The following is a 16,464-nucleotide window of genomic DNA, read 5'->3' as shown; positions in this document are numbered from 1 at the left end:
AGAATAATGACTATTCACTATTTTGTGTAATTTCTTCTTTTCTTTTTTTTTTTATGTTTGAGAAAATGATGAATTTAACAAGGATATCAATAATAAACGCTCATTTTAAGAAGGATATGAAGTAACTGAAGAAAAGTACGTATTATATCACTAAGAAATAGAGGGGGCATAATTAGAGTGAAATTAAATAATATCTTCATTACCATTGCGATAAGAAGTCAAAGGGTTTTGACTTTGGAGGAATAAACTATCATTTAAGTCAATTTAATTTTGACAAAATAAATTTTAAAATAAAAAATATTTTGGTCTTCAAAATATTATATTAATTTTACAAAATATATATAGGAAGATGTGTTTGGGAAAAAAAAATCCTAAAGATCAAATTTTAATGCATATTTTTGTAGGATGCTTGATAAAATGAGACATTTATAATATCTTTTAAATTTAATGATTTTCTTTTTTACATGAACAAAAAAATGGTTAATTTTATGAGATTGAAATTATTTTAGAAGTCCAAAATATCATCTCTTCTCAAAAGCTATTTTGTCAAAAAATAAAATCTTTTTAAGATTAGAAGCATTTTGCACTCTCCAACAATGTCTGTCGCCGACACCGGCGGAGTTTCAACATCTTACAATCGTCTCCAGCAACTGAAGTCCTTCGATGAATCCAAAGCTGGCGTCAAGGGCCTCGTTGACTCCGGCATCACCAAACTCCCACAAATCTTCATCCGCCCTCCGGAAGAACTCGCCGCCGACAACCAGACTCCGTCCCAGTTCACGATTCCAGTCATCGACCTCAAGGGTGTCTCCGGAGACCATTCCAAAATGGTTGCTGCAGTCCGAGAGGCGGCGGACACGGTGGGCTGTTCCAAGTGGTGAATCATGGGGTGCCATTGAAGGTGCTGGAAGAAACGCTGACGGCGGTGCGTGAGTTCCACGAGTTGCCACAGGAAGTGAAGGGAGAGTATTACACGAGGGATAAGATGAAGAAGGTGAAATATGGTAGCAACTTTGATTTGTATCGAACGAGGTATGCTAATTGGAGAGACACACTGTTGTGTGTTATGGGTCCTGATCCTCTTCATCCTCAGGAATTGCCTTTGGTTTGTAGGTTCGTAATATAACTTTGATATTCAGAATAACATTTTGCAATTAATTTATCAAGATTATGTATTTACTTATGGAAACTATTTTTATTCTCGATACTCGAATTGCGTATACTTGACTAGAAGATTATAATGTCTTGCTACCTTGGCTATAGCGACACTTTGGTCGGATGGGCTCTTATATGCAGCCATAGTTAATTATCAAAATGACATCTCACTAAGTTGAGTTGGTTGACTGGAAAGCTCACCAGTCGGGTTCGAATTACGCATTGTGTATGCAGCTACTCATCAGCCAATAATAGATCAGAATTCCGATTTACAACGGATTAGTTTTTTGTCTGCCAAGCAGAGAGATACTGTGAGGAACCAAGGGAGGATATAAGTAGAAAGTTGTGGGATGTGAACTAATATGATTTAGGAAAATGTGATTTGATTTAGAGGGAACCAAAATTTTGGGTACTTATGCTGTATAGTTTAGCTATGAAATAAAACTGATTTGCAGGGATGCAATAATGGAGTACTCAAGGCAGATAAAGGTATTGGGGAGCCTTTTATTTGGATTGTTATCAGAAGCACTTGGACTGAACCCTGAATATCTTGAAAGCATAGATTGTGCAAAAGGGCATTCAATTCTGTGTCACTATTATCCACCATGTCCTCAGCCTGAACTCACTCTTGGCACTACCAAACACTCAGATCCTGGCTTTCTCACAATTCTGCTCCAAGATCACATTGGTGGCCTACAAGTTTTGTGGCAAAATCAGTGGATCAATGTTCCCCCTGTTCATGCTGCTTTGGTAGTTAACATTGGAGATATGCTACAAGTGAGTCCAATATTTTTCTAATCTATTAAAATCTTTGTTTTTATAGAGACATGATATTTCATTTCAACCCTATATTTGATCATTTTAAATCTCAATTGTTTGTTCTCTATATGACGCGTGAATCTTTCGTGGAATCAGCCATCGATACTGTTATTAAGTTAAGCCGCCTACATTACACCTTTTTGACAGGATGTTTATGCACTGGACTACCGTTTATGGCATGTGAATCCTTTCCAATAGATGCATAATTTATAGTGTAACTAGAGCAGAATCATATATCCTGTAATAATCTTAATTTATGGTACCATTTGCAGTTGATATCTAATGAAAATTTCAAAAGCGTGGAGCATCGTGTTGTGGCAAACCATAGAGGACCTAGAGTATCAGTTGCATGCTTCTTCACTCTTGATAACTACCCATCACAAAGAATATATGGTCCCATCAAGGAGTTACTTTCACAAGATAACCCCCCTCTCTATAGGGATACATCATTACAAGATTTTAATGCTTATTACTATAACAAGGGACTTGGTGGCAATTCTGCTCTTTATCATTTTTTGTTGCAAAGATAAAATATGATATCACAAAATATGGTTTTAGAGAACATAATATAGGGCTTAAACACTTGCTCTATCAACACATCATATCCACATTTCTAAGGCTACTTGGAGATTAATGTATGTGATCCAGAGTAGTATACTTGTTAGAAATAGCAATGTTCATCACTCATGATCACTCTCCAGTCTCCATCAACAATAATCTATGCCCCCATAATCCTTCTCTCTTTATGGGGAAACATTATTGCAGGATTACAGAGCATACTTTTATGACAAAGCACTTGATGGAAATTCAGCTCTTTACCATTTTAAGTTACACTATGCACCTGCATCTGAATGATATTAATAGATCATAAGTTTGAGCGTGGCTTTCTAAAGCTGCAAACATGTTGAAATGGAAAATCAAATACTTCTAGATAATAATAATAATAATAATAAACGAAAAATTTTCAGACAAAACCATATTTGGGCCACTATAAAGTTTTGTTTTTGGAGATTGGGCCTTTCAATCTTAAATAAAACTAAGTTAGACTTCATCATGTCAGATGACAGCCTGTTTTTTGTGTTAAGAAACAAAAATCGATTTTATAAATCTAATTGTGTTAGCTGGGTTTATTTTAATGTGTTGGGTAAAGACCAAGACGTAAATGGAAGTAGTATATTTTTAAGTTTCTAACACTGATAAAGTCCCAAAAAAAAAATCCAAAAAAAAAGTCCAAAAGAAAAGGCCAAGTGTTAATGATGTTGCCTCTTATCAAGCTACACCAAGTCACCAAGGTCAACTTCCAGCTGAGACTGGGACTGATAACATTTGAGTTTATAAACTTTTATATTTGTCTTGCAGGAATTGGTATTGATATTTTACTGGGAATAAGTAAAAAAGGCTTACATTTTAGTTGTATTTGATGATACATCAGTAACAGTTACAGATATTTTTTTTACAAAATGGATGGCATTTTTAATACTTATAAATCCAACCTAATGAGTTATGGACCACTGATCGAATAACACGTACGTCATTTCTTGACCAAAAAAAACAAGAATAACAGGTGATTTAACTAAGCCATAAAAACTTTATTGAAATAGAGCACATATAAGAGAATATGAGTAATAATTATTAATGATTATATTTCTTAAGTTTCTCGAGTTAGATATCGAGTGAATAGATCCAATTATAGGTATGCTTGGTTTAATGTTTGTTTTATATTAGAATTATTTCTTTTGAGAATTAATAAGGATCAAATTTTAAAGTTCTTTAATTTGTCCTCTCCATGTTAGAACTAACGTGGTCAATAAGAAGTGTATATCAGTACATGTAATGGTCAATTATATGGTAAAAAGATTAATCCTATAACATACATCGAAAATAAAGTTATTCTTGTAGTAGAATTTTAACGTGTCATTCCTTATATTCATTCTAAGTTTCTATCAAAATATTAATGTTTTTACTTTTTACTCATCGTGACTCTTATTATCTTACTACTCCTACATGAAACTATTTTCATTACACTTCACATAATGACCCTTATTACCATACACTTCACATTTCATGACCGTGTCAAGTTTTTCTTTCCTATTTTTACGCTTGCTTTACATGTACATACTTTCATTCTCTGTTTTCAGTTTTTTCTCTTTCTCCTCAAAATTAAAAAAGATTCTCTCCATTATTTTTTTCTCTTCCGTTCACTTATTCTCTTCTTCTTTAGTTCTTATTGGCCTCTTCCGTTCATTTTCTTAAGACGCACCCCCACTATCAGGCACAAAGTTTTGTAGGGGATCTGCTTCAATCACAGATTCGTAATGCTTTCCAATGACGAGTTATGTATATTTCTTATTATTTGATCTAATGTATATCTTCTAATTTTAGTAATATTTGAAATATTATTGTTGTTATGCATATGCGTCTTTGTTTGGTATGTAGTTGTTCATGCAAAAAAGACAGAATCGCATTGTTGTTGCCGAGAATCTATTTTCAATTCGCCAAAAGGTCTTGACCTCTTTTCCTCTTATATTCAATTTGCTTACAATATACAAAATCAAATGAGATTTCTTATGTTAATGTACGTCAAAAGGTTAGACCTTCTTTCACAATGGAACTTCGTTGGAGAGGTTCTACATCATCAGAAGTAACACAAATTTTGTCTTCAACATGGTATAGTCAAAGGGAGCAAGGTCAAATTTGACGTCCCTGTTGACGATAAAAAATCAATGAATTTAGAAGTTTTAAGTATTTAGTATTTATTAGGATTTTCTCTTCCATCAAACACTATAGACCTTTTTGGTTATTCATTATGCAGTTTGTTTGTTTCTATTTCTCATTATTTTTTTCTATTTATATATGTAATGAATATATTTATTTGAATACAGTAGTCTAATTATCATACTTATTATTTTCTTTTCTATTAATTTTTTTTCTCAAATGCTTTATACATAGTTTTTATTGTATTCTTATATTCTTACATGTTCCTACTACGAAATTGATATATTCTAATTATCAGATGACTCTGTGCAGCGATATAATAATATTTTAACTGATAAAATTTTGAATTAAATCATACTCATATAATCAAGTCAGCTTAATCACCACCAGTTTTAAATTTTCTCTTATATCATATGTAACAGTAATTTATATACTACTGAAAAATCATATAATCCTCATAGTATGTTTCTACCAGATTTCTTCAATAAATATATAACTATTTGTATCCATGTATCGTATGCCTAAACATAAAGCGAATTATTATAACCTAATGCACCCAAACCGTATATCCACTAATATTAAATTTGTTATGATAACTCAAATTTTTATTCTTAAACATAATTTAACACTTTCATGTCCTATATAATTTTTATAGTATTAATCACAATTATATATTTAGTTGTTACTTCAAAGTATTTGATTAGTTTCAGTGACTTTTCATCCATTTTATACATAAAATAGCTCAATTAATATTTTGACACTTATTTTATGCTAATTTATTTTAATGAATTTGTACTCTTCGATAGTTTAACCTTTCTCTGAATCATACATTTTTGTTCTTTTTTCACTATTCCATAATAGTATATAGTACTCAATTCTTTATCTACTTTACTATTCACATCATTATTTCTTTGTTTTCATATTTGGTTACATGTGTAACTTAATTCGTACATTCTACTTGATTTCTTTTGTGTACAATATTATTATTTATAATTCCAATCATCTATCTTGATTTTTTTTTCAACCAATCATCTTAATTGTACACCATAATTATCTTTATATTCTTCCTTATTATTATTGATTTTTTTGTAAAAGTCATGATAGTCGTTCACATTATAAATATTGCCTTGTTTCAATTTGTTTTACCACACTAAAACAACTTTTTCAACATCATCGTCAAATTAGCTTGATTATATTTTTTTATTGTCTTTTTTTTTTTATTTTAAACAATAGCTTCATCTTTTAACTTGCTAAAGGATATTAAAACTATCAACAAAAGTTAAAATTACAGGATAAAAGTCAAAATCTTAAAATTGTAGTCAATCTTACTAAACAATCTAATTTATTATAGAACACTCATACATATGTTATTAACATAAAAATATTTTTTTAATGAATAATTTTTATTAAATTTACCTACCCGTGCATGCACGGGACAATTCACTAGTTTATAGAAAAATAAAGATATTTTATAAGATGTAGATTCAGTTTGACACGTGGTTTCTGTGATGATTGAGATTTATGATTGTTGTCAGTGAGGAACAAAAATATCGCAGTTAGCCAGATATAGGCGTGGAATGGCTCAACTGGTGAGCCGCACTGTGCAAGAGGCCATAGAATATCCGTTATGGGAATACTATGAGGTAGGAACAACTGTTGCTTATGGGCTTAGTTGAATATGAGTTTGGACTTTGGAGAAAATGGATCTTATTTATTTTTCTTTTATTAACGTTTGTCTGTTTGTGGACCCGAAATATATTTTTTTTCATTGACTATGAGGAATAATGCGAACGATTTTAATTTGTTGTATTATCACTTACCAACCAGAATAATGTGAAGCCGGACAAATAATAATGATAATAGCTCTCGACCGTTTGTACCTATTCTTTCCGTACAAGTGAACTTCTAACTTCAACCAGCGATCATGATAAATATTCTTATATATTTTCTATAATAGAATATTATAGACATTTTTTTTAAAAAGATATTAATTTATATCGGTTTAAAATTTGGTTCATCGATTTTTTAGTTAAATTAGTTTGTCCAATCTAATTATGACAGAAATATATAATACGGTTTAATTGATTACATATGTAAAATTTTAATTAAAAAAATCCTTAAAAAAAAGGTTTAGGCGTCTTTATTAAGGTTGCTCTCTATCATTAATTAAGATAAACATGTGGTCAAATTGATATTTTTTTATTAATATATCCGTTGGTTTGGTTCAAATGACAAAAAATCGGTTCAACATATACATGGTCCGTTGGTTTTAAAAAATGAGAAAAGAATTAAATAATGAAGTGAGGTTTTTAACAGTGATGCATGTCCAAAAACAATAATCTTTGTTCTAATACACAAATTACAATGGCCCAAAAAAAAACAACAGAGATTGCAGTGGCCCATTAAAATACCCAGTTATGTAATTAATTATTTGCCTTATTAATTTAGGTTTAATTATTCTGTTGGTCCTATAGTTTCGCAAAATTTTCAATTAGGTTCCTATAGGTTTTTTCTTTTTAATTGGGTCCCTATATGTTATTTTTTTTCAATTAAATCCCTACCGTAACAAAAACGTCTAAAATAACAGAATATTCTCTTAAAAAAACGAATATTCTCTCTTTTAGGATAACAAGACACTCTTATATTTTTAAAATTCCAAAAAAATCCTTCTCACTTCCACACTCACATATCCTTAGCCGTAACCTCTTCATCGAGCTCTCTCCGGATCTGCCGCACGGTGCCCTCTCGCCGCGCCTCCTCCTCTCGGCGTCCCTGTCGTGCCTCGTCCCTTGTATTCTACTCATCCCTTGTATTTCGCCGCGCCTCTGTCCCTCTCTCCCTCGCCGCGTCTCGCCTCCGTGCCTCCGTGCTTCCATGCTTCCCTCGCCTCGCCGCGCCGTGCCTCCGTCCCTCCCTCACTGCGCCGCCGCTCCGTCCCTCGCGCCTGGTTTCGCTGCCTCGCGCCTGCTCCCGTGGCTTCCATTTCAGACAGAGCCCAGGACTAGGATTGAATAGTGTGGCTAATGACAAACTTGCATCAATATGACTCTAAAATTGAATAGAATGTCCAATAGATGATCATCAGGTAGACACTACCTATCTAATAATATCTCTCTTCTTTAGTTTCTTGCATGTTCTAGAAAATGGGTATGTACTTCTTAGCATGTGTGCAGTATGACATAGATATTTTAAACTGAGGTTAGGGGTCTAGAAACTGTTTTGTGTTGAATCTATTACGAATAACTTGTTTGACAAAACTAAAGTTAGGTTGCTTGGATTGCTGGTGAAGATGTTTTTGGGTCATAAATCTTGGTATGAATAAAATTATAGAAGTGAAAAAAGGTAGCTTTTTCATTTAGTAAAACTACGGTTGACAAACTGTCATGAATATTGAGTTTAGATGGTGTGTTTTCATTCACAATTTACAATTTTGATTATGTGTTATATTCTTCTTGAAATCATAACATTGTATGATATTCCATCTTCTACAATGTGACATCTTAATAGTGGATTCTCATGATATGTGTGATTTATCTATGTTCTCTTGATAAATCATTCACTTGTGAGATTAAGGCTGTGGAAAATGCTGGTTAGTTTCAATAAGAAAATATAAAATTGGCGCAACCTGTCTAATATAAAATGCTCTGTTCCAGATCATAACAAATGGGAAGTACAAGAGCTGCATGCATAGGGCAATTACAAATCCTGATCGCGCAAGACTATTAGTGGCAACATTTCATGATCCAGCGAAGACGGTTAGGATCTCCCCAGCTTCTGAACTGATAAATGAATCATCGCCAGCCAAATACCGGGGTGTTGTTTATGGAGACTATGTAAAATCATGATATACCAAAGGCCCTGAAGGAAAAAGAAACATTGATGCTCTTCTGCTTGAATCTTAGCTTCTTGTGTTTTCTCCTTAGCCTTGTGTTTTATTGAATGTAGCAGGTCTATTCAAGTTGATTCTTGAATTGAATATAACATGATATAGCAGTTCTAATCAGATTTATCTTTGAATATCATCTTTGACTTCAAAATGGGTCTTTAAAGACCATTTTGAAGTATATTTGCTATCAGATAACATTACTGAGTATCACATTGTATGTCTAATCTTGGCATGTGTAGTTTTTGCTTATTAAGAATTTGTTTTTGTATATCAGAAGTTTATTGTCACTAACCAATTTGTTTAAATTTGATAGTTCCAGCATGAACTTTACGTGTCCTTCATATTGCGAGCTTAATAATTTCTTGCTGGTGTATAATGTATATGCTTTACACTTTCTGAATTGCTGTGTTATTTACACCAGGTGAAGAAAATTACAGTACACACAATGAAAGATATGGTTGAAAAATTGGAGAAAGCACGGTTAGTGTTTGCGATCTTTACTCCTATCTGGTTTGCATTGTGATGCATGCATGATTTGATTACAATGTTCACTTTGATAAGGCATTATTAGATTATTATTTCTAGGTTCATGAATCATGACTATGAATTTAAGTTTATTATTTGATTTACTAAATTGGTGATTTTTATACAGGTCTGGGAAAAGTGAGGTTTAGGATGGTTGCATATATTTACTGATGAACTGAAGTCCTCTCTCAGAATTCTTCTCGACTCAAAACCGTCCGTTATCAATGTTATTATTGATCTCTATGCTAGTTCAGGGAGTGGGAGACTGCAACACAAGAACTGATTTTCAGATTTTAAATTTCAATAACACAAATTACATAGTCTTGTGGTTTTTTATTGTGTACCATGATATGATAAAGACATAAATTATATTCTATGAATCCACACAAATGTAAAATGTTACATTATCATAATGAATACTTGATGGATGAAAACTGAATTTTATATATGTTACTATTATTTCTATTTCATTTTATCCATTCTTTTTTTTAGGTTCTTAAGATAAGGTATTTTGAAAGTCAAAAAAAAAAAAAAGAGAAGGTATTTTTGGTACAATTTGTATATAAATAAGCAAAAGAATGATAGGGATAAAATAAAATGGATTATAAGAATATTTTTCATGTCTTAGAATCATTGAATAGGGATTATAGGAATATTTTTCATTGAATATTTATAGTTTTACCGAATTTTCAATTAAGTCCCTATATTTTTTTTCTTTACAATTAGGTCCCTAAGGGTATAAAAGTAATTTCACAATTTACTAAAATTTTTTTGACGTTTAACGTTAATAGGGACTAAATTGAAAAAAAAAATGTATAGGGACCCAATTAAAAGGAAAAAAAAAAGTATAGGGACCTAATTGAAATTTTGGCGAAACTATAGGGACCAATAGAGTAATTAAACCATTAATTTATTATGTCCGAAACAATAAATTTAGATTAATACATTAAATTAGTCTGTAAAAAATGTTTTAGACAAAAAATTATTATAAATAAATTTTAATTATTAAATAATTATTTTATTAGATAAATTAATTTTTACATTAAATTCTGGTAAAATGATGACATGATAGGTTAATGTCACATGTCACAAGATAATTAGTTGATGTGTCATGTCAATAACATATGGCATACCACGTGTGCTATGTGTTATCTAACACGTTATAAATTTATTTAGAGTCAAAATAGTCGCTGAAAATACACACATAAGTCATTTTCATCTTTAAAATTTTAAAAATTAATCAAATTAGTCCTTATATAAATCTCTATTATTTTTTCTTCATAATATTAAATTCTTAATATTTTTAATACTATTAATTTTATGCTTAATTACTTTATTGGTCCCTAGAGTTTTACCAAAATTTTAATTCGATCTAATACTTTTTTTGTTTTCAATTAGGTTCTTACACTAATTTTAATTTTATAATTAAGTCATTTTCATATCAAAAATATTAAAATTAACAGAATATTTTTTTTTTAAAATACATGTGGTCAAATATCTAGTTAGGTTTTTAAGAGTGAAATCTCAAAATAGTCCTTGAACTTGCACTCGAGTCTCAAAGTGATCCTTAAAATTAATAATTACTCAAATTTGTCTCCAAAATTGTCTTCCAGGACTCATAGTAATCCCTAAATTAATTTCCGTCCATCCTTGTCATTGGAAATGACTGAAACGACGTAGTTTTGTAGTTATTAAAAAAAAAAACCCGATCACCTCATATGCTAGCTTCATTTCAGATTCACATAGAAGTGCAATCAACATTTGCTTGACTTGTTAGAAGTAACGCAAAAAAACAATGAAGCTAGGATCACTAAAATTAATCGGGCGTAAGCGGAGACGTAAATGAACACTACAACAAATCATATTTTAGTGTCGAATATCACTTATTAAGTGTTCGTAGAGCACACTTCTGTAGGGTTAGTTGTTTTTGATACCATGAAAAATAGAGTGAAAATCTAAGTAAATTGACACATAATACTATAATAGGATTGCACTATAAGGGCGAATTGCTCCTTTATTGGTTGGGCGTGATCTTATTGAGTTATCGCATCTTCAATTTGCAGATGATACTATCTTGTTCTGCCCTCTGGATACAGAGACGATAGTGAACTATAAGCGACTGCTGCGCTGTTTTGAGCTTATGTCCGGTCTGAGTATCAATTTCGATAAATCTAATCTGATCTCGGTTAACTGTGAGAAGGAGTGGGTGACACACGCTTGTGGTGTTTTGGGATGCAAGGAAGCGGTCCTACCTGTTAGATACCTCGGGATATCTCTAGGAGCTAATCCGCGTTTGGTGAAAACTTGGAAACCGATCATAGATAAGGTGGAAGAAAAACTTAGCTTATGGAAAACGAAGGTTCTGAATAAAGCAGGTAAGCTGGTCCTCATCAAGTCGGTGTTGAATAGTCTCCCGATATATTACCTCAGTCTGTATAAGATGCCAAAAGCAGTTGCAGACAAGCTGATTGCATTACAGAGGAGATTTTTGTGGAGTAATGATGACGGAAACTACGGTATTCCGCTAGTCAAGTGGAAAGTGGTTCAAGCACCCAAAAGGGCTGGAGGATTGGGGGTAGAAGATGCAGTACTAAGGAACACATCGCTTCTGTTTAAGTGGTGGTGGAGATTTTCAAAGGAGGACTGTCCGCTGTGGAAGAAGGTGGTTTGTTCATGTAATAATTTGAGGCCTCATGCAATGCTATCTTCTCAGACATTACCTGTTAAGGGGGGCCCGTGGAAAGACATCTTTCAATTGAATATTAAAGAACAACAGGTGAAGGAAAAAATGGTAAGTGGGCTAGCGATGGAAGTAGAAAACGGGAGAAGAACACTTTTTTGGGAGGATAATTGGATACAAGGGGGTCCTTTGCAAGTGAGCTTTCCAAGACTCTTCTCTGTTTCAAACCAACAGGGATCCGTGATAGGGGACTATGGGTTTTGGGATGGGCTAGAGTGGATCTAGAATTTCCAGTGGAGGAGAGAGTTGTTCCCATGGGAGTTGGAACTTGTTCACCAACTTCATGAGAGATTAAGGCCAGTTAAGTTGTCAACTGGAAAAGAGGATAATGTTGTATGAAAATTTGATAATACAGGTGTGTTTTCTACTAACTCATTTATGCAGGTGTTGCATTCAGAGACTCTTTCTGCGGATATTACGAGCTATAGCTTCACAAGCTCGCTTTGGAGAGGACTAGTTCCTCCGAGAATTGAGCTCTTTGCTTGGTTTGTGCTAGTCGGTAGAGTTAATACTAAAGAGAGATTAAGCAGATTAGGAGTTATTCCACAGAGTGATATTGTGTATGTTTTATGTAAAAAAGAGGTGGAATTTGTACAACACCTATTTTTTTCATGTGAGTTTACGTGGCAGGTGTGGTGCGCTTGGCTGAGGTGTTTTGATAGAGAGTGGGTTGTCCCAGGAACCATTAAAGAACTGTTTGAGAGTTGGTCTGGCTGGCCTAACAGAAAACAGGAGAGGAAGATGTGGCTGACTGGGTTCTTTGCAGTGATTTGGAATATTTGGCTGGAACGTAACACAGGATTTTCAACAATAAAGAAACAGGTGTTGATATCATCCAAAGAAAGACGTTTTTGAGCTACAAGGAGTGGACTGGTATTGATCCTCTTGGTTGTTGATGGCAATGCCGGAGATAACAGAGGTTTGTTTTTGTGTTCTACTTTGTTTGTTATGACTGTTTTAGGTGCTCCACTTTAATGTGTCGAGCTTTCTTTATTTCAAAAAAAAAAAAAGGATTGCACTATATGATACCTCTTGGCGTTCTATAAAGCCTGTGTTGTCCAAATCATAGAGCCTAAATGAACAATGTCTTCATTAACCTATTTACATTGCAAATCATCAATTTAACAAAGTACATTTGTGATGCTAGATAGGCATTCACTCATGCATGCAAGAAACTATGGGTGTTCATGGTTTGGTTAATCCAAAAACCAAATCAGTTTTTTGGTTAACCAAAAATATAGTATTGGTTAATTAACCAAATTGGTTTTATATGATAAAACCGGTTAGTAAAATTTAAAATCGGTTTTTAACTGGTTATTAAAGCAAAAACCGGTTTTTAAAAAATAACCGGTTTTTACATCAAAAAATCGGTTTTTATACTAAAAAATTAGTTTTTATACAAAAAAATTGGTTTTTATACCATAAAATTGGTTTTTACATACAAAAATCCACATTTATAAACCTTTTTTTAATTAAATTTTTTTAATCTAATTTTTTTTCTTTTTAAATGATACGAGTAACATTTATAACTAATGAAATTCCTTCCATTGCTTTCGTTCCTTTTTCTTTCTTATCTCTTTTCAACATTTTCTATAAATAATTTTTTCTAATATAAATAATTTTCTTTTTAAATGATACGAGTAACTTTTTCTTATCTCCTTCTTCCCATCTCTCTCCTTTTCTCTCCCCCTCCTCTTCTCTCTTCCTTCACTCTCTCTCTCTCTCTCTCTCTCTCTCTCTCTTTCTCCTCTTCTCTTCCTTTTCTCTCTTTCTTTTCTCTCTCTTCCCCTCCTCTCTATCTATCTCTCTCTCCCCCCTTCTCCTCTTTCTCCTCCTCCCCTTTCTTTCTCTCTATCCTTCTCTCCCTCTTTCTCCCCATGCTCTCTCTCTCTCTCTCCCCTTCTTTCCTTCTCTCTCCCCTCCTCTCCTTCTCTCCTTCTCTCTCCCCTCTTCTTCTCTCTCCCCTCCTCTCTTTTCTCTCTCTTTATCTTTTTTTGTCTCTCTTTCCTTCTCTCTTTCTCCTTCTCTCTCTCCTTTCTCTTTCTCCCTCTTTGTCCTCTTTCTCTCTCTTGTTCTCTCTCTTCTATCCTTCTTCACTCTTTTTATCTCTCTCCTTTTTTCTTTCTCCTCCTCTATCTTCTCCTCCTCTCTCTTTTCTCTCTCGCTTTAGAGAGAAGAAGAGAAAAGAGATAGAAGAGGGATAGAGATTGAGAGAAGGTTAAGAGAGAAAGAGAAAAGAGAGAGTAAGAAAAGAAAGAGGAGAAGGAGAGAAAAGGAAGAGAGGAAGAGGAGAGAGAGAAATGGGAGAGAGAGAAAGAAGAAAAGGAAAGAGAGAGGAGCGAGAGAGACAAAAGAAAAAAAGAGATAGAGAAAGAGAGGGGAGGGAAAGGAGAGAGAGAGAGAGGGGGGAAGGAGAGGAGAGAGAGAGAGAGAGAGAGAGAGAGAGAGAGAGAAGGGAAAAGAAAGGATAAAGGAGAGAGAGAGAGAGAGAAGGATAGGAGAGGAGAGAGAGGAAGAAAGAGAAGGGAGGGGGACAAAGAGGGCAAAGAGAGAGAGAGAGAGGGGAAGTAAGAGAGCGGAGAGAAGGAGAGAGAGACAAAGAGAGAAAGAGAGAGAGGGAGAGAAGGAGAGAGAAAAATAGGGAAGGGGAGAGAGGGAGAGAAGGATAGAGAGACAAGGGAGAGAGAAAGAAAGGGAAAGAGAGAGATAGGAGAGAGAGAGAGAGAGAGAGAGAGAGAGAGAGAAAGAGAGGAAGAAAGGGAAAGAGAGAGATATGAGAGAGAGAGAGAGAAGGAGAAAAAGAGGGAAAAAGGAGAGAGGGAGAGAGGAGGAAGAGATGATGGAAGGGAGAGAGAGAGAGAGAGAGAGAGAGAGAGAAGGGGGAGAAAGAGGGAGAGAGAGAGAGAAGCGGAGAGAGAGGGAAAGGAGAGAGAAGGGGAGAGGAGATAAAGAGAAAAATGAGTGAGAGAGAGAGAAGGGAGTGAGAGAGAGAGAGAGGGGGGGAAGGAAGGGGGAGAGAGGGGGAGAGGGGAGAGGGGAGAGAAATATGGGGAAAAGAAGAGAGAGAAAAGGAGAGGACAAAGAGGAGGAGGAGAAAGAGGAAAATGAGAGAGAGAGAGAGAGAGAGAGAGGGGAGGGAGAGAAAGATGAGAGAGAGACAGAGAGAAGAGAAAGAAGGAGGGAGAGAGAAAAAGAGAGGAAGGGAGAGAGAGAGAGAGAGAGAGAGAGAGAGAGATGGGGGGAGAGGGAGAGAGAGTATGTAATTTGATTTTGAAATTAGGTTTTGATTTTAATTTGGTTTTGGTTTTGGTTAACCGGTTAAAAACTGGTTTTTTTAATTTGATTTTGGTTAACCAATTCTAAAAAATATGGATATAATTTTTAAAATTGTTTTATTAAACTAGTTAACCACAATGTGGTTATGATTTTTTAACCGGTTAACCACATTTTAGTTTTTTTTATGAACACCCCTACAAGAAACCTTAAAAATGAAGGCCTTATTCATAAACCAGACCCATGTGACCGTGTTGTGTATGTATAGTACCCGATTGGCAAAGATATTCTCCTTTTTTTCTATTCTTGAAGATTGTCAATTGAAATTCTTCCTGCAAAGAAAGAACACTGTAATCAAAGAACAGACTATGAAATGAATGTGAAGAACAAATAGAAATAAAAAATATTGGTAATTGTATAAGCAATTTATCATGATACTGTGTGAGATTCTATTTAAGAAAATGAAAAAGACAAAAAATAATATAATATATTGTTGATCATTCATGTCTAGAAATTAAAAAGCACACCAAATATCTCATAATAAAATGAACATCACAAAATAGATGTCATAAATACAACTATGTTGGAAACTAGGAGAAAAACGCATTTGCTATATGGTACCTTACTTATTAGTCCATCATCAACAACCAAACTGATTATGCTCTTAAATAGCTCAAAAAATGCTTCAACCTCACTGACAGTGATTGTGAAACCAAAATTTGCTGTAAGTTTAAGCTACTAAATTGGCACGAGGGCTGGAGAAATAGAGATAGAGCCAATTCCTTAACAAATATAAAACAACATGATCCCGTTACCGGTAAAGCATATGAACCAACCAATTGGAATTAAAATTTGGAGAGAAAAAAACTAACACTTTTCCTACAAAGTGGTGACAGGATGGATTGTAAATAATTTGATGTCATAGAAAACACATGCATCTATTTTTAATTTTTTCAACCTAGCAAGTAGAAGAGACTAAAAATATTTTATCTGTGATTTGGTTTATATGACAAATTTCAGAAGGGAAAGAAAAAGGGGAACTGGAGATGGGTTGTGGAAGAGGAAGAAGAACAGATAAGGGAAAGGAAAGAAAAGGGGAATTGGGGAAGGGGAGTGTGGGTTTTTTTTTTTAATAAATACAAAACGACGTCGTTTAAGTCATTTCCAATGGTAAGGATGGAAGGAAATTAATTTAGGATTACTATGAGTCTCGGAGGACAATTTTAGGGATAAATTTGAGTAATTATTAATTTTAAGAATCACTTTGAGGCTTGAGTGCAAGTTCAGGGATTATTTTGAGATTTAACTCGGTTTTTAATGATGAATACCTTTAGATTGTAAATAAATATTC

General features: G+C 33.7%; 1 protein-coding gene across 1 annotated transcript; it reads left to right on the top strand.

The window, feature by feature from the left end:
• Positions 1-522: 522 nt before the first annotated feature.
• Positions 523-2,780, top strand: LOC107644789 (1-aminocyclopropane-1-carboxylate oxidase homolog 12-like). Its single transcript, XM_088488004.1, has 3 exons — positions 523-1,113; positions 1,611-1,932; positions 2,247-2,780. Exons 1-3 carry the CDS (start codon positions 986-988, stop codon positions 2,502-2,504), a joined length of 708 nt encoding a protein of 235 aa, XP_088344130.1. The 5' UTR covers positions 523-985; the 3' UTR covers positions 2,505-2,780.
• The last annotated feature ends 13,684 nt before the right edge of the window (positions 2,781-16,464 follow it).

The sequence above is a fragment of the Arachis ipaensis genome, chromosome B5 (genome assembly GCF_059453495.1).
Source record: "Arachis ipaensis isolate K30076 ecotype BB chromosome B5, ASM5945349v1, whole genome shotgun sequence".
In the NCBI taxonomy this organism is placed as follows: domain Eukaryota; kingdom Viridiplantae; phylum Streptophyta; class Magnoliopsida; order Fabales; family Fabaceae; genus Arachis; species Arachis ipaensis.
Note: the sequence above shows the minus strand (reverse complement) of the source record. Positions and strands in the feature narration are given on the sequence as shown.